The 22,472-nt window shown below is 35.4% G+C and overlaps 1 protein-coding gene, 2 long non-coding RNA genes and 1 pseudogene across 6 annotated transcripts in view; all 4 read right to left on the bottom strand.

Moving 5' to 3' along the window:
• LOC127846242 (C-Maf-inducing protein-like) overlaps nt 1-10,069 on the bottom strand; it is a 286,356-nt pseudogene extending 276,287 nt beyond the window's left edge.
• LOC127844317 (uncharacterized) lies at nt 2,027-4,068 on the bottom strand. The gene is made up of 2 exons (XR_008032668.1): nt 3,950-4,068; nt 2,027-3,793 (listed from the first exon to the last, which is right to left on the bottom strand). It is a non-coding gene; the product is annotated as an uncharacterized LOC127844317 (long non-coding RNA).
• Nucleotides 10,070-10,496: 427 nt separating the features above from the next.
• Nucleotides 10,497-22,472, bottom strand: part of LOC127844299 (anillin-like) — a 76,005-nt gene continuing 64,029 nt past the window's right edge. For all 4 annotated transcript variants that reach the window (XM_052374400.1, XM_052374398.1, XM_052374402.1 and 1 more), the window contains 3 exons: nt 20,082-20,276; nt 19,371-19,543; nt 10,497-12,560 (listed from right to left, as the gene is read on the bottom strand). In XM_052374400.1, coding sequence (XP_052230360.1) covers nt 12,437-12,560; nt 19,371-19,543; nt 20,082-20,276 — 492 coding nt within the window. In that variant the 3' untranslated portion in view covers nt 10,497-12,436. The remainder of the gene's footprint in view (nt 12,561-19,370; nt 19,544-20,081; nt 20,277-22,472) is intronic.
• On the bottom strand, nt 17,269-19,138 carry LOC127844319 (uncharacterized). The gene is made up of 2 exons (XR_008032670.1): nt 18,119-19,138; nt 17,269-17,818 (listed from the first exon to the last, which is right to left on the bottom strand). It is a non-coding gene; the product is annotated as an uncharacterized LOC127844319 (long non-coding RNA).

The following is a 22,472-nucleotide window of genomic DNA, read 5'->3' as shown; positions in this document are numbered from 1 at the left end:
TTTACATTCAAGGTCACAGTGACCTTGACCTTCAAATGAATGACCTTGAAATGTCCAGTGGTTACTTACTAGTTCTGGCCAACCTTCATGTCAAGTTTCAAGACTCTAGGTCCAAGCATACCAAAGTTATAAAAACTTTAACATTTTTACATTCAAGGTCACAGTGACCTTGACCTTCAAATGAATGACCTTGAAATGTCCAGTGGTTACTTACTAGTTCTGGCCAACCTTCATGTCAAGTTTCAAGACTCTAGGTCCAAGCATACCAAAGTTATAACAACTTTAACATTTTTATATTGAAGGTCACAGTGACCTTCACCTTCAAATGAATGACCTTGAAATGACCAGTGGTCATCTGTTAATCCTGGCCAACCTTCATGTCAAGTTTGAAGACTCTAGGTCCAAGCATACCAAAGTTATACCATGAAATAAGAACTTTAACATTTTTACATTCAAGGTCACAGTGACCTTGACCTTCAAATGAATGACCTTGAAATGACCAGTGGTTACTAACTAGTTATGGCCAACCTTCATGTCAAGTTTCAAGACTCTAGGTCCAAGCATACCAAAGTTATAACAACTTTAACATTTTTTATATTGAAGGTCACAGTGACCTTGACCTTCAAATGAATGACCTTGAAATGACCAGTGGTCATCTGTTAATCCTGGCCAACCTTCATGTCAAGTTTGAAGACTCTAGGTCCAAGCATACCAAAGTTATACCATGAAATAAGAACTTTAACATTTTCGAGCACGCCGCCCGCCCGCCCGCCCGCCCGCCCGCCCCCCCGCCCGCCCGCCCGCCCGACAACATCAATCTATAAGCCGAGATTTTTTCGAAAAAAATCCGGCTAATAAAAGATAAAACAAGTTGGAAAATGTAAAAAGTATTGAGTTCATTTATTGAGAACAAAATAAATATAATTGTTTTGCTAAAATACGTATTTTTATTTAAAGCATTACAATGTTTCAGTGAATAATAGCACCTTCTATCATTGTATTTACATAGGATGAAATGCAAAATAAGTTTCAGAAGAAACAGTTCTTGTTGTGACTAGTTTTATCACTATGCGATTTTTCGTGGAAAGAAATGAAGTCATGGGAATATTCCATTCAATATGATTAGAAATTTGGCTTGTTGTCAGCGCTTCCGTTAATGGACGTCTAGGCGCAAATAATAAAATTACGCCAAAAATAGGCAGTTGAACGTACGTTTAACATATGGTGTGCATGTATACTGTATTCTAATACAAGGGACGTACAAATCACAACAGTAAATCTGGTCAGTAAACTCTGTTAACTCTGCACGCCATAAAAGCTTCATGGGGTAATAGATCATCCACTTATAAGAGATATCAGAGTATCGAATAATAAAGTCACATTACACAGCCATGTATGCTGACACTGATGCACCACGAGAATGTCAGGTAACTTTCCGGTTGCCATACTGTGCTGTTCCGCGTCCAATCCGTAACAAGAATGCGTATAATGGAAGGGTTAACTGTCAACCATTATTTTTTATTGTTGTCATCATGAAGCAAGCTTTCATCACAGATTCATTAACAAGGAATCACAGTTTTAAAATTTACCTCCTAACAATAACATCAATGGTAATTTAACAGTACATTTAAGACGGTGTCATGCATCATTATCACACCTTTTTACGGTAAACCATCACTTTAAACAATTGTTCCTTATGAGAGGTTAAATGCTAATGCTCAGCAATTAATTAGTTATTGCGAGTAAGTTGTAAAAACAATACCTTTTACAAATGTTATGCAGTAACAATTTAATTTCAGTACAAGTAAATTTTATCATGTCCATTTAGGCCAACATTTTTATAAATTGGTTTACGGGATTTTTTTTAGACAAATAGGGTCGGGGGGGTCGAAATAAAAATAAAAATAAAAGAACAACAAGAGCGCCGCATGACGGAGCAATATACGCCCGATTCGTGTGCCATTGGAGATGATACACTGATGATTGATGTATTTGTTTTGGAAATAAGCAAAAAAAAACAACAACAACTTATATAACTGATATATTCATATATATGCATTGATATCAATAAGTGTACACTTAGTCTCATTTGTTCTCTAAAACACAATATTTAAATCATAATTGTTTAGACCTACATAGGTATAGAATGGCAGTATTTCCTGTACTGATATTACTTATCTTGAAATTAGTTCCCTAAAAACTGAAATAAATATTTGGTTTGAATGTTTAAATACTGTTTGCTTTTACATTTTATATCAGCATGAATACCAAGGCTGTCTGTAATTCACCTTTATAAGATGCTTATAGCGGTTTTTATTGCTATCAAGTTCGATAAGTGTTCAGCGGATGATAAATGTAAATGAAGTGTATTAAATTGATAATCATAAACCTGTATAAGGCATTTTGGCTGGGTCAATTGCGATGATAATGGACATGATGTAAGTTACAATAACCTATAACACATACTTGAAACCTTTTTAAGGAATAAATGGATTTTGCTTTTTTTTTAGGTAATGGGTCTCTATAAATGCTTTTATTCAACTTACATTCTGATTGTAAATCCAAATCCAGATGGCTTTGTTGTCTGAGGAATAAGTTTCAAGTACACCAGTTCGCGCAGTTATCATATTCGTGAAGATCAAGTCTATTGTTGACCGATGATATGAGAAAGAATTGAAAATTTCCTTGTGTATAAGCATAAAATCAATTTAAAAAATTGATTTTAGGTTGATGACAATGATAAACAGTTGCCTTTCTATAGTACCCATGCACAGTGAAAAACTCATGTACCTGTGGAAATCATGATTAGATTGAAGGAAAAATGAAACTTACCAATAAACATGTTGTTAAAAATAACTCGTTTCAAAAATCGCGAAAAAAATAAACCCGATGAAAATATCGCAAAATAAAACTGGATAAAAATATTGCATAAAAATATTGCATGTGTTAATCGGTTGCATGTCTCCAATCAGACCTGACTGATATATAATCTATATACTACCTCTGACCAAGTTTGGTGAATTCAACTTGAACTAGAGCTTTGTCACTGAATGTGACTTATACCCCCATACCACTTTGACGCAGGATAAAAAGTTGTTTAAAAGTTTCGGATGAATACAATTTGAATTAGAGTCCGGACAAAGTGGCGCCGTTGAAAATGCACTAATTGACCCTATGACCTAGTTCTTGACCCGACATGACCCATATTCGAACTTGACCTAGATATCAACTAGATGCAACTACTGACCAAGTTTGGTAAAGATCGGATGAATACAATTTGAATAAGAGTCCGGACAAAGTGGCGCTGTTGAAAATGGACTAATTGACCCTATGACCTAGTTTTTTACCTGGCATGACCCATATTCGAACTTGGCCTAGATATCAACTAGATGCAACTACTGACCAAGTTTGGTGAAGATAAGATTTATACAATTTGAATTAGAGTCCGGACAAAGTAAAATGCACTAATTGACCCTTTGACCTAGTTTTTGACCCAGCATGACCCATATTCGGACTTGACCTAGATATCAACTAGATGCAACTACTGACCAAGTTTGGTGAAGATCGGATGAATACAATTTGAATTAGAGTCCGGACAAAGTGGCGCCGTTGAAAATGCACTAATTGACCCTTTGACCTAGTTTTTGACCCGGCATGACCCATATTCGAACTTGGCCTATATATCAACTAGATGCAACTGCTGACCAAGTTTGGTGAAGATCGGATGAATACAATTTGAATTAGAGTCCGGACAAAGTGGCGCCGTTGAAAATGCACTAATTGACCCTATGACCTAGTTTTTGACCCGGCATGACCCATATTCAAACTTGGCCTATATATCAACTAGATGCAACTGCTGACCAAGTTTGGTGAAGATCGGATGAATACAATTTGAAATAGAGTCCGGACAAAGTGGCCCCTTTGAAAATGCACTTATTGACCCTATGACCTAGTTTTTGACCCGGCATGACCCATATTCGAACTTGGCCTAGATATCAACTAGATGCAACTGCTGACCAAGTTGGTGAAGATCGGATGAATACAATTTGAATTAGAGTCCGGACAAAGTGATGCCTTCCGCCCGCCGCCCCGCCCGCCCGCCAAGGGGTTTCACATAATACGTCCCGTATTTTATACGGGCGTATAAAAACCACAGAGTCGACAAAAAAAATTTTAAAAAAAGTTTAAACTTGTCGATTTTATTTTATTTTTATTAACCAACTTTTTATGTTACTTTTGTAATATATATCTTATTTGTAATATATATCTTATTAATGATAACAGTTAGTCATTAGAAGCAATAGAAATAGTGTTATTTATATCTATGCTTTTTTCAATAACATTTGTTTTTAATCTTAATTTATGTTGAATGTTCTCATTGTTTGCTTTTGTCAGAATAAAAAATTGACAGGTGTAAAGAAATATTTTTCAAAAAAGACAAAACCATAGACGTACTGCATTCATTTTATTATTAATCCCGGAGCAAAATGTACGAAAACAGTCGAACCCGAAATCCTTTAAGACACCGAACGTGATGTTTTGTCAATCTGTGTCCAATTTTCTACAAATGCGTTTTTGACGAGAACTATCTCATCTCCGTCGACAAACATCTCAGCCACAACATCCGCCACCGACATGGATAATGTAATATTCATAATGTGTGACTTAACCTTATCATTCTCAATAATTTCTATCTTAAAATAATTCCGTTGATGCTGGTCATTTTTATTGTCGTAAACGAACACTTTAGCAATCTCTTGCACGACGGTTATGTGAGAGCAAGGAACGACAACTCTGCGTGGAGATTGACACTTTAGAGCACGCCATTTTGCATGCCTAAACGAAGCTTTTACGTAAATACGAATACGATTGGTTTATTCTATTTTAAACAGCCAATAAAATGTACCAACAGTAATATTATATAAAATTGGATGCGCTAAAACGCTTGCGAATATAAATTTTGATTGTTGTCTTCGAAAGTTTTATTTTTTCATGCGGGACTAAAACACTGTCGGCAGACGTTATGAAAATAAAATTGGAGAAAGATACTTTTATTTTTATTACATTTTGACATAAAATACGGTCGGCGCTCCCGTAAACCAATTTATAAAAAAATGTTGGCCTTATAGAACTAAACTACACAATTTTTCTGCAGCCACATGATAATATTTTAGACCCTTTGTACGCATCTACAGTACCATTCAATTTACATGTATGCTATGTAAAACCCGCTTTAAATAAGACCGCAAAATTGTTACTGACAGAGTCAAGTTTCATGCATGGAAAGCATGCGTGTTGAAACAGACCATGGGTCGTAACTAAATATAGACGTGCAACTCAGTACATGTAGTATTTTTTAGAAAAAAACAACAACATCGGAATTAATGCACACAATGAGAACTAATTGACCCATTGAAACTAAAGACAAGGGACAAAATTGTCACAAAACCAGGTTTTCATTGTGAAAAAAAAAATCTGATAAAGGGAGAAAACTCAAACTGAACTTTTGAAATGAACAAAAAAAATTAACCCCCTTTGTAATTTTTTTTTTTTTTAATCTATTTTTAGTCGTGGCGACCTTGACATTGGAGATATTGACGTGATTCTTTCGTGGGACACACCGTCCCATGATGGTGAACAAATGTGCCAAATGATTTTAAAATCTCACAATGAATGACATAGTTATGGCCAGGACAAGCTCATTTATGGCCATTTTTGACCTTTCACCACTCAAAATGTGCAGCTCCATGAGATACACATTCATGCCAAATATCAAGTTGATATATTCAATATAGCAAAAGTTATTGCAAAATGTTAAAGTTGGTGCAAACAAACCAACAGACCAACAGACAGGGCAAAAACAATATGTCCCCCACTACTATAGTGGGGGACATAAAAAAAAATGTTAGGGCCTAAATCCTGATTTCAGGAATAATCCTGAACTTTTGACACCCCTGATTTCAATCTATTCTTTATCGCTTTATTATACCGAATCCCTCTGTACTGTGTTTGATTTGAATTAGTATATTGCAACCTTTCGTGCCGTTGTAATATTAGTGAAAAGTTTATATGAACTCCAGTTCGGAACGGTGTTTACATAAAAAATTCTTCCGTCGAAAAAAGTATATGAAAATGTCGGCATCTAGTTATAAACTCGGATGAGCTAAGAAAATTTCATTAGCGGCGTATTCGCCCTATATATTTCAATTGGTAACGCGAAAACGAACCGTCGGGTAAAGATGTTGCAAAGAGTTTTTTATCGGAATTAATATCACACAAATAAGTTCAGCTGTGTCTCAGCAAGAAAAACAGGAGAAAGGGTAGACTATTTTAGGATTTCAAAACTAGAGCAACAAAGGTGTGCTCTCAGACTGAAACACAGGAGTGTGAAAAAAGAACTCATTATCATATATGCTTTTTCAATAGACAATTTAATTTATTAATATTAACAAACAAACATTGACAATATGCATTCATTATGACTTTAATTAATTTATTGCAATAAGAATTGCTACAAATTGCCACCACCGAAAATTAAAGAGCTCGGCATCTTTTCCAGAAATAAAGCTAAGTTTTGTATCAACTGTAAAAAACCTTTTGAAACAATGATTTTAGGAAAAAAACTCATTGTTTCAAAAAGCTTGCAGTGAAAACTTATTGACATGAAATCTTATCTGTTGCCCTGATAACCTATGTACCTATGAACTTTCCTGATAAGAGTACCTAAGCATTCTTGAGTTATCATCCCGAAACCATTTTACTGCTTCGAGTCACTGTGACCTTGAACTTTGATCTAGAGTCCTGAAAATCAATAGGGGTCATCTGTCGGTCATGACCAATGTCCCCATGAATTTTCCTGATCCTAACCCTAAGCCTTCGTGAGTTATCATCCTGAAACCATTTTACTGTTTCAAGTAACTGTGACCTTGACCTAGAGTCCTGAAAATCAATAGGGGTCACCTGTCAGTCATGACCAATGCCCTTATGAACTTTCCTGATCCCAGGCTTAACTGTTCTTGAGTTATCATTCGTAAACCATTTTACTGTTTCAAGTCACTGTGACCTATAACTTTGACCTAGTGATATGAATGTCAATAGAGGTCATCTGCCAGTCATGACCAATGTCCCTGTGAACTTTCCTGATCCAAGGCTTAAGCGTTCTTAAGTTATCATCTGGAAACCATTTTACTGCCTTTGAGTAACTGTGACCTTGAACTATGACCTAGTGACCTGAAAATCAATAGGGGTCATCTGTCAATCATGACCAATGTACCTATGAACTTTCCAGATCCCAGGCTAAAGTGTTTTTGAGTAATCATCCAAAAACCATTTTACTGATTTGAGTCACTGTGACCTTGAACTTTGACCTTGTGATCTGAAAATCAATAAGGGTCATGTGCCGGTGATGACCAATGTCCCACTGCTTCAAGTCACTGTGACCTTGACCTTTGACCTAGTGACCTGAAAATCAATAGGGGTCACCTGTCAATCAAGATCAATGTCCCTATGAAATTTCCTGATCCCAGGCCCAAGTGCTCTTGAGTTATCAACCGGAACCCATTTGGTGGACAGACCGATCGACGAACATGTGCAAAACAATATACCTCCTCTTCCTCAAAGGGGGACATAAAAATACATCAATTTACAAATAATAAATTAAATTAAAGTCTCTCATTGATTGTTCGTTATAACCAAATATGAACAGTGCTCGATGCTCGCACAGCGCGTAACTTGATTTACGCATTATCAATGGAAATTATCCAATCCAACCATTGCATATATGCGCTTGAGCAAAATGGCGGAGGTTTGTGTTTATAAAATTCTTAAACACACAAGAATTAAACTACTGGTCATACAGTCAATCTTGTTAATGCGACCACTTGAATTAAGTGACCTTTTTTATGCTACCACTTTGAATCCCCCCTTCAGGGGTTTCATTCTATTTATAAATTGTATTAAACAACTTTTGTCTAACAGGACCAGCGACCATTGAATTGTCAAGTATTTAGTGGTGAAATTTGAAAATCCATTGAAATTTAACTGACAAACTTGATCGCTGATTTATCGTCAGTTTGACTTTATCAAAGGAAAGCCGTTTCCTGTCAAGAAGCCATAAAACAACACTTTCTCGTCATAATTGTCCATTGTGTTACTCATAATGCTAAACAAACCATGAAATAACACATGCATAGCTCCGCCTCTTGAATCTTTTACCGTGAACGAAGGTAGAGTTAACAGCTCTTACCGATACGTTGATATTGAACACCTGATACATGCATGTTCTGTCCCCATCATTTGCAATTGTAATTATTCAGCATAAGCTTTGAAGTGATGAATACATTTGTCTCGGCTTTCCGCGACAGGCTGAGCAGTCTAATATATCGATACGCCAACTTCCTGTACATTTCCAAAAAATGTCAAACGCTTGTGTTTACAGAATTGTTAACACATTTTTTGTCGAAAACGGCAACAATGTATTGTTGGATTATTAATAGTTATAAAAGTGTGAGGTAATTATTTCATATAATTTTTGAACTTTTAATTTATGATCTTGACCTTGTGGACTCAAATTGAATTGGCATCTAATCTCCCAAGTAATCAGAACACCAATAATCATAAATTGCGGGAAAATATAATCCCTGATCATAATCATAGGTCAAACCATGCTATTATTGAGTGAAATCAAATTTACTCTTACAAACATGTCAGATTGACCTTTTGACCTTAAAATAAATAGGCGTCTTTCTATCCTCCGAATTAAGTATCATGCCAATTTGCACGGTCTGAAGCTAAAGCATTCTCTAAATATATAGGGGAAAACAATGGTTTCTGGACCTATTTTTCAACCAAAATACGCCACTTCTTGAAAGGTGGAATAATTAATGAATAAACAAGACTATTGTCAACCAATACGATACCCTACCTTTGTAACTCCACCATTGTCAGAATTATTTTTTTGTTGCCATAGCAACCAGAATTTTTGACGTAGGAACACAATGAAATGATGTGCATAATTTCCATATTACCATATATCCATGTTTCAAGTTTCATGCAAAAAATATAAAGAACTTTTAAAGTTATCGCAGGATCCAGAAAAGTGACTGACTGACAGACTCACAGAGCGCAAACCAAAAGTCCCCTGCAGCTTCACCGGTAGGGGACAATAATCATTCAGTTAGTTAGAGCATTTTGCTGCTGGTGAAAACTAAGCAAAATATTATGGTCATTATGTTATTGAAGTAGATGTCAGATGCAGAAGTATGCTATGGGTTTTTATCTCCTACTGACACAGTTAGTAGATGTCAGATGCAGAAGTATGCTATGGGTTTTTATCTCCTACTGACACAGCTGAAATTTCACTTTGTGTGCATTATATTATAACTTAAGTTACATCAAAAACCTTTGTGAATTTTTTAAGAACAAATGTCTGACCGATGCTTCCAGTCACCTTCTAAAAATGGTTGTATGTTGGAGGACATCGTTTAAATAATTATGCTTACCATTGTTGATTGTATCTCGTTTTCATCCAATATGATATGATGACTCTCCCATCGCCTCAGATATTTGGAATTCATGATTTTACTGACTATTGTTCGAGTATGATTGAGTCTACACAGCTGAATATCGCCTTCGTGTATGAGTTTGAACCTTTGTTGACAAATGTTGTTTCTGTGTTTAGAAAATGAAATGCTGGGACTTTCTGGGAAAATGCTCGTATCGGATGGCCAATATTCGCCACTTTGTATTGACTCATTAGTATCGTTCAACATCTCGACAGTTTCGTCATTAGCATCGTCCGTGGACGAGCATCCGATCGTCTCGCTGATCAGTAAAGTTGTTGTGGCAGCCATTTTACTTTCTCCCGAAATCACAGGCGACTCGCAATTTCTTCCAAATGGGAAAAGGCTCCCAGAAAAGGGCCGGATTATACAAGCCAGTGTTGATATTTATTCCGATTCTATTAAGGGCTGTCTATGAAACACATCGGAATTCATTTTGGATACATTTTCTCCTTGTTTTCACTATATTTATGCACTTCTCTATCTTAGTCACGTGATCAAAATATGTAAATTATTTTGGACTGTTGTTATGAATTTTCCGGTCTGGATTACCTTCCCTTTACATTATGGTTTGCATTAACGCCGAGTACCAAAATCAAGCTCAACTTCGGGAACCAGCATATTATCCGTACAGAAATGCATCCGCACGATAAGGTTACGTTCCACTAAAAGCATCTGTTACGGATTTCTCGTGCATGCAGCGGTATGCATTTCAATGTACCATAACATCATATTCGGAGACATTCAACTGATTGAAACTAATTCTGCATACAAAAAATACTGTAAATAAATCAGTTTCTTCTCTGCGAATGTAATGGTATGCGTATTCGCAGACATTCCATTGATTGAAACTAATACTGCATACAAATAATACTGTAAATAAACAAGCTTTTTCTTTGTGTATGCTATGGTATGGGAAACAACTAATATACCATGTAATGTTGCTTATTTTTTATTACCTTTCTACAAAAGCACAAATTATAGTAATAGTATAATAATTATTTACAAATAGTAAGACATAGTCAAGACATAGTTACTAGTTATCAGAAACTGAAGAAATAGGGCATTTTGAATATATAAATACACAAAACATAGATAACACTCTTGCAATACAAATGTATACAACATTCAATTAGCGCAGAAAAACAGTATAGAAATTTACATCAAATGAGCATTTAAATATGTTTTATTTCCTTTAATTAAATTGAATACAAGAAGCAATCTTACTTATTCTATTGTGCTTACTTTTTGCAACACTTTCTTTAAAGACCTATACACATCATACAAAAAAATCTATAGGATTCTCGCTTCATTTCCCTAGTAAGCAATTGTTAATAAATAACAATGTTTTATAATTAAAACATGAATTTTGACAGAAATTTTTTAGTCACTAAAGATCTGAACAACAAATATAATATAGCCTGACTAATGATTTGGTATTGCTTCAATTTTATTCACAGTGTACCTAAAAAGATTTCATGAGACATACAACACATTTATTTGTACTGGTAAAATACAGTAATAGAGAAGTGGAGAATGATCCGAATAGTAATGACATAGGAACAATACAGTATGATTCATGAATATTTACAATAAATGAAAGACAAATGGTAAAATTGATAGGTAATTCAATGTCCATGTTTCACATCACTGCTGTCCATAATGTTTACAATATTTAATATTGCAAAGTCAACAAACAGTCATGGTGAATGGACAAACGTATTGTAGAAATATTAAAAAAAAAATTGATCTACTGTCTTAAGTGGAAAATTTAATTTGTTGTTGTTTTCCCTCCAAAGACACACCTTGTACCAACAAATCACTAAGTTTTAAAATGTTTACCACATACATGAGGAATTTCAGACAAAAGCGCATTACAGCCAAGCAAAATTTAACTTTGCAAAGTTCAGGGCATGAATTGACCCGAATTGCTGTCTTCTTTGACCATATTCTAAGAATACTCTAACAAACAAGAGCTGTGTTTGTGAAACACAATGCCCCCTACTGCGCCGCTTTGAAGCCATATATTTGACCTTGACCTTTCACCACTCAAAATGTGCAGCTCCATGAGATGCACATGCATGCCAAATATCAAGTTGCTATATTCAATTTTGCAAAATTTATGACCAAGGTAAAGTTTTGTGACAGACACACACATACAATAACAGACAGACTGGCCCATAAACAATATACGCCCCATCATTCAATCCCGGGGCATAAAAAACAAGTGTTTTATGAGTGCATTAATGTTAATTTGTATCAGTTCTGCATCTTTGTAATGTATTATGATTACTTTATAACATCTGTTTTAAAAGGGTTATTGACACCTGTATACAACTATATACCAGTAGGTAGACACTTTTTTACTCTAAAACTTTACCGGTCTATTTCTCTACAGGATTGGGGTTTTTGAATACAGGCCAGGTTTGTAATATTACCATTGTGGCATTAAAGGAATATCACCTACACAAAAAGAGACAATACCGTTTTAATACCTGTTATATTAGGTAATACAAATTACAGATTATTATTCAAATGTTAGCGCCACATCATTTAGCAGATCATGATTACTGGAGTACAATTGACAGTGTTAAGTATGTGAAACACCCTCTCATAGTTAAAAATACAAGGTCAACAACAAACTTGCATGCAACCTTCTGCGTAATAAAAATATAGAATGACGATTATATAGCTACTTAAATATCTCTATATCAATACACATACATGTGTTTAGGATAATAATATTGTAATATAACAATATGAACATCAAGTCCAAAACCAACCACTGTCACAAAGGAAGCTGATGGGCCTCATTTCTATAACATGTTGTGTATCTCAGAACAAGATTTCTGACAATGCAGATTGCACATGCTGACTTATTTTGGGGCCTTTATTGGCCTCATTGCATCAGCGTGCCATGTCCTGATGTTGGCCAGAGCGCGATTAATTTTATTGCACCAAACGATCCTTTCTTCCTTGGTATCTGCCGACAACATGAATCTGTAAGAGTACGGAAATGCCAAAGTTAAAAACGTATCTAAGTGGTAAAGGGTTAACTATGTTGAACATGACCTTGAGCCCGAGGGAGAGAGAGAAACATGGCTGCATACAATGTTCATTTAAGGATGATGAGCATGAAGACAATTAGTTTAAATTCAAAAAGGGAAAAATACAAGAGGGCCATGGTGGCCCTGTATCGCTCCACTGTTTTTTTATGCGAAAAAAGCGTGCAATGCGCATGGGTTGAAATGTACTCATTTATGTGACTTTCTTTTTCTATCCCTAGTCCCACTGGGCGCTTAAAGTTGGAAGGGTGAGCATTTTTTATATATGGAAAACGTTACTACGGTGTTAACTAAACAGACTAAAAAGTCCGGGAATTGTCGCACAGGTCCTTTGCTTATAACGTGGGTACATTTATCTCTCCAAAAGATATTGTTGTTCTTTCTATTTCACATATTTTAAGATGCTGAAGATCAAATCTACGCATGTTCTACAAGATTAATGAAAGTTCCTTCATTCAATCATGAATCTTTTTCCAAAATTCCAAAAAGTGTTTGTAGGTTTCAAAGTTTCTGTTACTTACATAGTTCATGACATATGCAATATACCTAATGACGTAGATCATCTGAACTTTACTTCATTCTTGAGGCATTAGTGAGTGTAGCAGGATTGTTAACGTGGTGAAGAAATTGTTTATTGTACAAAGAAGATATTTGCCTGAAGAAACATAAAGTTACGAGTTTTTCAGGTTCATGAGGTGCCGAAAGGCAGTAGGAATGATAACTTTGTAGAGGTTGTTTGTTAAACAAAGTAAATGTTTATGAGACAAAAAATAGAATTATAATTCATCAAGATGTTGCGATCATGGCAACACTACTTGCATATGGCGTGAGCAGTGCTCACTCTGGCCTTCAGAAAATAATAGCCATATTTTTTTTCCTTAAAAAAATAATAGCCAAAACATATGCGGACTTTTCCGCAAAACGGTACTGAAGGCAAAAAGAAAGAAAAAACCATGAATCTCATTTTATCTATGTTTTATTAAATGTATATCTATTGATTTAAGTTATAATATATATATATATACTCAAAAACAAGCATAATATCAGTGTGTCATTTTCTAATAAAATATTATCATGGCTTTACAATAAAGAATACAATCAATGTTGTGGGTGTGACTTAACAAACCAGATCTCAGCTACAGTTACATACACATAAGAATTAAGGGCAGAGGCCCCAACCCACCCAGAGCACTAATTATACTATTTTTTATAGTTTTTCCAATTGCAATTTCTGGTGAATACTCGAAATATTATAAACCACACCTTCCGTATCACCGCATGTGTATTCGTCATTCTATTTTTGCTGTTATGAACTTCGAAAATAAATCATAATGGACGAAAAAAATACAGTATCCGAAAACGGTAATCCGAAAAATTGTACGCGTTTTGCACATGAAATATGCATAATATAAAATATTAATATGCATAATCTAAAATGTGCATATCGTTCGACTACTTTATCTCTTAATACTGCGTTTGCCATCGGCCGCAATATTGTAGGCAAAGGCCATTATCAATTGTAAATGATTTATTCCAAAAATAACACTTTCGCAATGCCGATCATGTTTACATCAATTAACGTCACAGCGCGTGAGTTAAAATACACCACCTTAGTGTAATTCCAAACACGTGTTTTGTTAAAATTAGCTGACCATGGCATATGCCGGGTCCCTTTGAATTGGGAAAACCAGGTTACCTGGTTAAAAATTGGAATCATTATGTTAAAGCAGACGACAAACAGCAGTAATTACGGGGATAATTAGTTGATGGCGATTAAATAATTATTTCATCAAGCAATGTTCAACGTAATCTAATTGTAGTTGCAATAATCCAACTCCCAGCTATTGACCCTCCGGGTCTATGAGCTGTACGTATGTACTCATAAAAGCTCAGAGCATTCAAGAAGAACTAAATCTAATTGCAGAAAAAACGGCGTGCAAAACAAAACCAGCCAACAATATTAGCGGCGATTTTCAATAATGACGATTAAATAATAATTGGCGAAAAATTAACAAAGATCTAACAGTTACCGATAATTGGTAAAGCACAGGGAGATTAAAGACGTTTTTTTCCGAAATATATCACTGCTGTCGGACACTGATTGAGAAAAATGCTCTAGGCCACAATGTCGCAGAAGTTATTGACGCGTGTATGACAATACACAGGGTCGAGTGTGTACACAGGTAATCTCGTTATCGATTTTTCCTGCTTGATGGCCCGATTTGCAGGCGTTTCACAATCGCGGGACAACATTAAGTGGCAATTTGTTTTTTTATGTAGGCGGATAAAATAATCGCCATTTTTTCTAGACAATTTTAAGAAATAATAGCCAGTTGGATAAAATAATCGCCATTGGCGATATTGTCTGGCAGCAGCGTGAGCACTGCGTGAGGTTTAAAGAGATATCATGACAAACAATTAGCTTGACCTAACTTTCCTTTACTTTTCCATCTGACATTGGTTACCTGTCATGTTTGTTTTTGAAAAATACTAGGATTGCCATATATTGAAATAAGGTATCTGACCTATTCTCTGATAGGTTGCTAGTAATAGACTTAGCGGCAGTCATGTTATAAACAAGGGGATTGTTCACTGCATTGGTAGAATATACTTTTAATAGATACATCTTTTTTAAGTTGGATTCTCCTTACTTTTTTGCTACTGAATATTAAAATCACTTAATTTCAATGTAACAATTTGTTGTTAAGTTTATCTTGAACAAATATTTTGTGCAATCTGTTTATAAATCATAAAATGATGTCATTCAATTTTTTTGGGGATAAATAGGGCAAAAAAACAGATAAATAAAACAAGAATTTTGAGAATGTTAACATAAAAGAATAATACTAACCATTTGGTGAAAACAAACAAAACAATACAAATTTTTTATAAAATGTTATATACAAACAAGGTATATGGACTCAATATAAACAAACACACCTGAGTGTTTTTCTTGTGTTAATGATGTATTAAACTGAGTTAAATTTATATATATAATTTGTTTACCTTTCAATATCTTGCATTTCACATCTTAAGTTCAATGCTATTTCAATTAACTGAACAGCGTGACAAACATAATAAAGCAGAATATGCATGTGAATCTGATTATACACAGATCCACTATCATATAAATCAAATCATGTTAGTCTATTTCCATGTTCGAAAGATCCTCTTCTTAATTGTTTTACTTCGCGAGTAGACTGAACTCCCAATTTGCAAACAGAAACACTGGTTTCCGTGACACAAATTCACTGTGCACATTTCTAAACAAAATGTGTGTTTCTTTTATCTAAAACGTAGTCTTTTTCGTTGACAAAACACATTTCATTATTCCTATCAAATTATATCATGTCAGTCGTTCATTTGATTGATATTTGTAATTTCAATAATCTTAATTTTTGCTTCACAATGGCGCCATTTTCATACGATATACCAAACACATTTTATGCAACCGATTTTAATTGGAAGAATGGGAAACGACAGCCAATTATATTTTTAAAAATGTTTAGGCAGAATCTACCAGTGTAAAATGCGGAGACATTTCGCGGGCCGCGGATATATTAAGCATATGTTCATTTTTGTGACCCCTGGGGCAGGGTCAAATTTGACCCCAGGGGCATAATTTGAACAAACTAAGTAGAGAACTATTAGATGTCACTACATACCGAATTTGGTAGCCCTAGGCCCTACGGTTATGGACATAGAGAATTTTAAAGTTTGCACAAAATAGGCTTTATATAAGCATATGTTCAATTTTGTGACCCCCAGGGCAGGGTCAAATTTGACCCCAGGGGCATAATTTGAAGAACTTTGGTAGAGGACTATTAGATGTCTCTACATACCCAATTTGATAACCCTAGGCCCAATGGTTATGGACGAATTTTTTTTTTAAGTTCTCACAAAATAGGCCTTATATAAGCAAATTTTCAATTTTGTGACCCCTGGGGCGGGGTCAAATTTGACCCCAGGGGCATAATTTGAACAAATTTAAAAGAGGTTCACCCAAGGAACATTCCTGAGAAATTTCATCAGAATTGGACCAGTACTTTAGGAGAAGAAGATGTTTAAAGAAAAAGTTAACGCATGGACGCACGCACGACGGACACATGACCATGACATAAGCCCCGCTGGCCTCTGGCCAGTGGAGCTAAAAAACAGATAAACAAACTGAGATAAACTATTTAAAAAAAAAGAAAAGAAAATCTGACGAAAAACAAAAAGACAATTAATACAAAACACACATGGGCCATGCTCTGTGAAAAAGGGACTTAACGCTAGTCGTCCCAGATTAGCCCGTGCAGTCCACTTTCCGCTTTTGTGATTTTTTTTCTTTCCAATAAAGTCTCTTCTTAGCAAAAATCAAGTTAAGGCAGAAAGTGTCCTCCCTGATTAGCCTATGCAGACTGCACAGGCTAATCCAGACGACACTATGTATTTGCATTTAACCCCCCTTTCACAGAGCAGGACTCATATTATTCATCAGTAAATGCTGAATAACATCCATTGTTTTTAAAGATAGTAAAATAAATACGGACATTGAAGCAAATTAATGTATAAATTCAGTTAATAAAAGCTGCGCCATGAGCGCATGATACGCCCGTCGTTCGCCAATGAAGTAGTAAGGTAATAAATAACCCTTTGAATCATTTTTTTACTTCAGTTTATTTGTATTTGAATACATGGTTTATTTTATAAGTACATGAGCATGGAAATCACGAAATTTTGACGAACAAAGTCCCATAACTCTGGAACGACAATTCAGAATTCCGTCAAAAACGAAAGGGGATCAGGGTTTATCAATATTAAGATTGTGTTGAAATTTGAAAAAAATCCATCGAAGGATATTTGAGCTACAGTAGGACATTCAATGAAATCACGAAATTTTGACGAACAAAGTCCCATAACTCTGGAACGACAATTCAGAATTCCGTCAAAAACGAAAGGGGATCAGGGTTTATCAATATTAAGATTGTGTTAAAATTTGAAGAAAATCTGTCAAAGGATATTTGACGTAGCGTACGACATTAACAGACGGACGGACGGACGGACGGACGGACGGACGGAGAGACGGACGCGGGGTATACCATAATACGTCCCGTCATAGACGGGCGTATAAAAAATCCATCGGGGGATATTTGAGCTACGGTAGGATACATGAACAACAATAACATTTAAGGTCACAGTGACCTTGACCTTAGAATGAATGACCTTGAAATGACCAGTGGTCATCTAAGTGTGCTTGCAAACCTTCATGTCAAGTTTGAAGACTCTATGTCCAAGCATACCAAAGTTATAACAATTTTAACATTTTAACATTTAAGGTCACAGTGACCTTGTGTGACCTTGACCTTAGAATGAATGACCTTGAAATGACCAGTGGTCATCTAAGTGTGCTTGCAAACCTTCATGTCAAGTTTGAAGACTCTATGTCCAAGCATACCAAAGTTATAACAATTTTAACATTTTAACATTTAAGGTCACAGTGACCTTGACCTTCAAATGAATGACATTGAAATGACCAGTGGTCATCTTCTAGTACTGGCCAATCTTTATTTCAAGTTTGAAGACTCTAGGTACAAGCATACCAAAGTTATAACATGAAATAAGAACTTTAACATTTTTACATTCAAGGTCACAGTGACCTTGACCTTCAAATGAATGACCTTGAAATGTCCAGGGGTTACTTACTAGTTCTGGCCAACCTTCATGTCAAGTTTCAAGACTCTAGGTCCAAGCATACCAAAGTTATAACAACTTTAACATTTTTATATAGCTACAGTAGGACATTCAATGAAATAACGAAATTTTGACGAACAAAGTCCCATAACTCTGGAACGACAATTCAGAATTCCGTCAAAAACGAAAGGGGATCAGGGTTTATCAATATTAAGATTGTGTTGAAATTTGAAAAAAATCCATCGAAGGATATTTGACGTAGCGTACGACATTAACAGACATACGGACGGACAGACGGACGGACGGACAGACGGACGCGGGGTATACCATAATACGTCCCGTCATAGACGGGCGTATAAAAAGAATCAAGCAGATTACTGAATGTTTGCCGACTTCATGCATGTCTGCACCTTATTTTTTTCTACACCTTTGTCTATTAAAGCTTGTTGCTTTTCACCAAAAGCTCTTAAACTAGCTGAGGTCTTGTCATTAAGCACGTTGAAAAGGCTATAAACCACTGAATTATGTTGTTTAACCAGAAACTAGGTATCAATGGATTCTGTGTGTATGCAAATGTCATTTCTGTTTGGTGACTGACACTACAATTCGCTCCTTAATAGTATTATTCCTTACATCAATGATCATTATTGATTGTGTCCTGAATATTTGCTGAAAACTTTCCCACTTGGACTAGTATTTACAAGTTTCCTCTAGCCCTAAATCAAAAGCCCAAGACCTGGGCCAGTATTCACCAAAAGTTTTTAAGATACAAGTCTAAGAATAATAATTATTCTTTTAATTAGAATAATCAAGAATTGCTTTAATTTTGAGGCATGAATAGCCTGTATCTACATATTTTTTCTGGCCATTTTGAGAAAAGATGCAATTCCCACGAAAAGTCCATTGATTTGGGAAAGACAAAATTTAATATAGCTCTTAAAAGAAAATTCAATTAAGGTGAACAAAATCACATTAATTATAGTTTTCTCAATCCAAAAGGCATAGGCTGTACAAAAACATAAAGCAAAAAAAAAAACCACTAGGGTCACCATGGAGACAGTCATAATACCTAGTTGTAGTCATTGTGTTGTAGGTCTTTGTCACGAGGGTGTCCTGCTCGCCGCGCATCGGGGGACGAACAGACACTAGCTCGAACGTGTTTGGACGCGCGCAGATGTCCCGTGGCATAAGCCCTGCCTTTTCTGTGATCACACGCTTCATGTCGATGTATCCCATTGGATCCTGATAGGAGACATCAGGAGATTCGTAGAATTAGGCAGAAAATCTGAGCCTCGTTGCTCAAAACTTTAACGGCAAAATAAGCTTAAAGTTGATAATTGTTGGATCATGTTATTTATGTTGACTCTTCAATGAATGTGTAAATTGTAAATACATTTTTATGCTCTAATAATGCATATGTTTGATAATCAAAATGCTTTTAGACTCAATTTAATTTGGGTCAGAAGCTCACAGACTATTGCCTAAACTGGCAGTAAATTCATATTGACAAGCAAACAACTAAAAATACCTGACATAGGATTGATATGAGCCTCTCTTTGAGAAACCTGTGCGTAAAGTGTCATCCCTGATTAGCCCGTGCAGTCCACACAGGCAATTTCCCCTCAAATGGAATTTTTCATTTTAAGAAAGTCTGTTCTAAAAGACAAATCCGTCTAGGCAGAAAGTGTCAACCCTGATTGGCCAGTGCGGATTGCACAGACTAATCTCGAACAACACTTTACGCACATATGCTAAGCAAAGCTTTCCCAGAACTCAGTACCTTCTTGTTCTCGTCATCAGGGTACTTCCAGTAGCAGAGCTTGTTCCCTGAGAGGACGCACCAGCGGCGGTGCCAGGAGCCGAGCCCCTCGACATCCTCGAACATGGTGAGGAAGCCCCGCTCCTCTACGTGCTGCTCCATCATGCACTTGAGACGCATGTAGATCATGCCGTGCAGTGGTGACAGGTACGGGATCTATACCAAAGAATCATAATCACTAAGAACCTAAAAGAATTAAAATCACTGAGTACCAACATAAATAATAATTTAATTTTATTTATAATAATAATCATGTCCTTCAGACGCATGTATATCATGCAGCAGGGACAGGTATGGGATCTGTGCAAGTTTTATTTTAAATTAAAACTTACTTATTTTAGCTCGATTGCATCCAAAGCCAAATGCTTGTTGAAATGTCATTGAGTCTGTTTCCTGGGTAGAACCAGTACTTAAGTGTCTTTTGGGGAGATTAAAAGAATGCTCCCACAGTGGGGATACAATCCCTGACCTCACTGTTGCAAGGCAGAATATATATGGAGGTGTTAATAGAAACAGATTTTAGGTATGATACTCAATAATTCAAGTACCAATAGAACCAATTTTAAGGTATTATACTTAAAATCATGATCACGTTGTACCTAAAAGAATAAGGAGACCGGTACAGGATCTATGGAGGTATAGACAGGGATAATTTTAGAAATTAAAAGTATGAGTGCCATGGACTCATAGGTTTTAATTCTATGGGTACCAGAGAAAAAGTATGGGTCCCATCTATGAGCAGAAGAAAAACATAGTGGAATGATAATAATTTCATGGCTCAGCCTATGTTCATCAATGACAAACAAATATTTTCAAATTCAATAAATCCTTACAAATTAAGTCACATAAATGAATTCATGCAAATTAAACCTTTGTCATGTGCATCATAAAAATCAACAGTACTTTTATATTGTCATGACAATCCAACACCCTCTTCACATTATAATCAATGCACATGATTATTATATATTGTAGAGCGTGTGTCTAATTAAAAATTACCTTTTAAAACTGTTATTTTAAAAAGCAGGCAAAATACCTGCCGTGTTCATGTCTTCTGTCACATACAGGCTTTAATAAATATACCACACTAATCGGTCCATACAGGTATATTCATCCACGAAAATATCATGGCCAGTTACTTAAGACTGATGATGAAAAGCAGGTGTAATCCTCGTGGATATGGAGCATTTCATGCATGAATAAATTTACTATCAAAACACACTCCCGTGGAATTAATTGTGGCCACAAATAAATAAAAACGAGCATTTTGTATCTACAAAAATCTAAGTAATCATACCACATCTAGTGTTGAAATTTTGGCTATTGCTATAAGGAACACTGATTCTTAAGGTGTTTACTTTATTTTACGAAATACTTAACGAAATTTTTGTTGATTTTGAGCGTTATAGTGACTTTAAATACTGTAGTACATGTATAAAAAAGATAATTGTATAGAAAATTAATACATATAAAACTTATGTTTTTTAATTCACAGGTAAGTCTACAATATGAATGAATATAAGACATTTGACAAATTAATATTTAAATCATAACACATATAAGACAAGAATAAATGTTCCGTAAAATTTCCAAATGAGAATAATAATTAGTAATCCGAAACACACTACGATTTTTAATGTTAACACAACATTTACAAATGCTTGCAATATACAGTCATCATGTATATTTCCCGACAAAAGCGCGAGAAAATTATGCTGCAATGTACAAGGTATACTCCTGCAAAGCGTGCGTGTATTGATTTGTTTGATACAAACTTTATAGCGCAGAGAACATTTAATTTTGTTGATTTCGTTTAAAAGTTTCTTTGGTAATTTTTAATAAAATTATATCGCGAATAAGTTGATATTTCCTCCAAAATAGTTTCAAATCATACACGCCGAATCTTTATCGTTACGGTATTTTAGTAGAGTAATTATTTTAACAGTAATTGACCAGTCGCCAGCTGTCAATCAAACTCACGAAATAATCAATCAGATTTCGTTAATTGCGGCCACATGGTCCGACAAACAAAGACTGTCGGAGTAATGGATAAAGCATTTTATGAAAACACATCTTAGTGGGCGGAGCGATCTCGCATTTGGCGACTGGTCAATTGTACTGTAAACTGATTAAAGAAGACATCTGGGCGGAACTGGATTTTAAGTGTTTGACGTTATGAAAACACGCAAAGCTTGTCTACTGACCTATTGTGTAGACTGCTGTCTGCGGTGTTTTGACAAAAGGGATTTACATGTGTGAATGTCACTCTGCCGATTTGGTCCATAATTACTGGTAAACATTGTTTTGAATGTCGACGCAACAAGAATACAACTGTGAATATTAAATGCAACT

This window comes from Dreissena polymorpha, chromosome 9 (genome assembly GCF_020536995.1).
Source record: "Dreissena polymorpha isolate Duluth1 chromosome 9, UMN_Dpol_1.0, whole genome shotgun sequence".
Taxonomy (NCBI): Eukaryota; Metazoa; Mollusca; class Bivalvia; order Myida; family Dreissenidae; genus Dreissena; species Dreissena polymorpha.
Note: the sequence above shows the minus strand (reverse complement) of the source record. Positions and strands in the feature narration are given on the sequence as shown.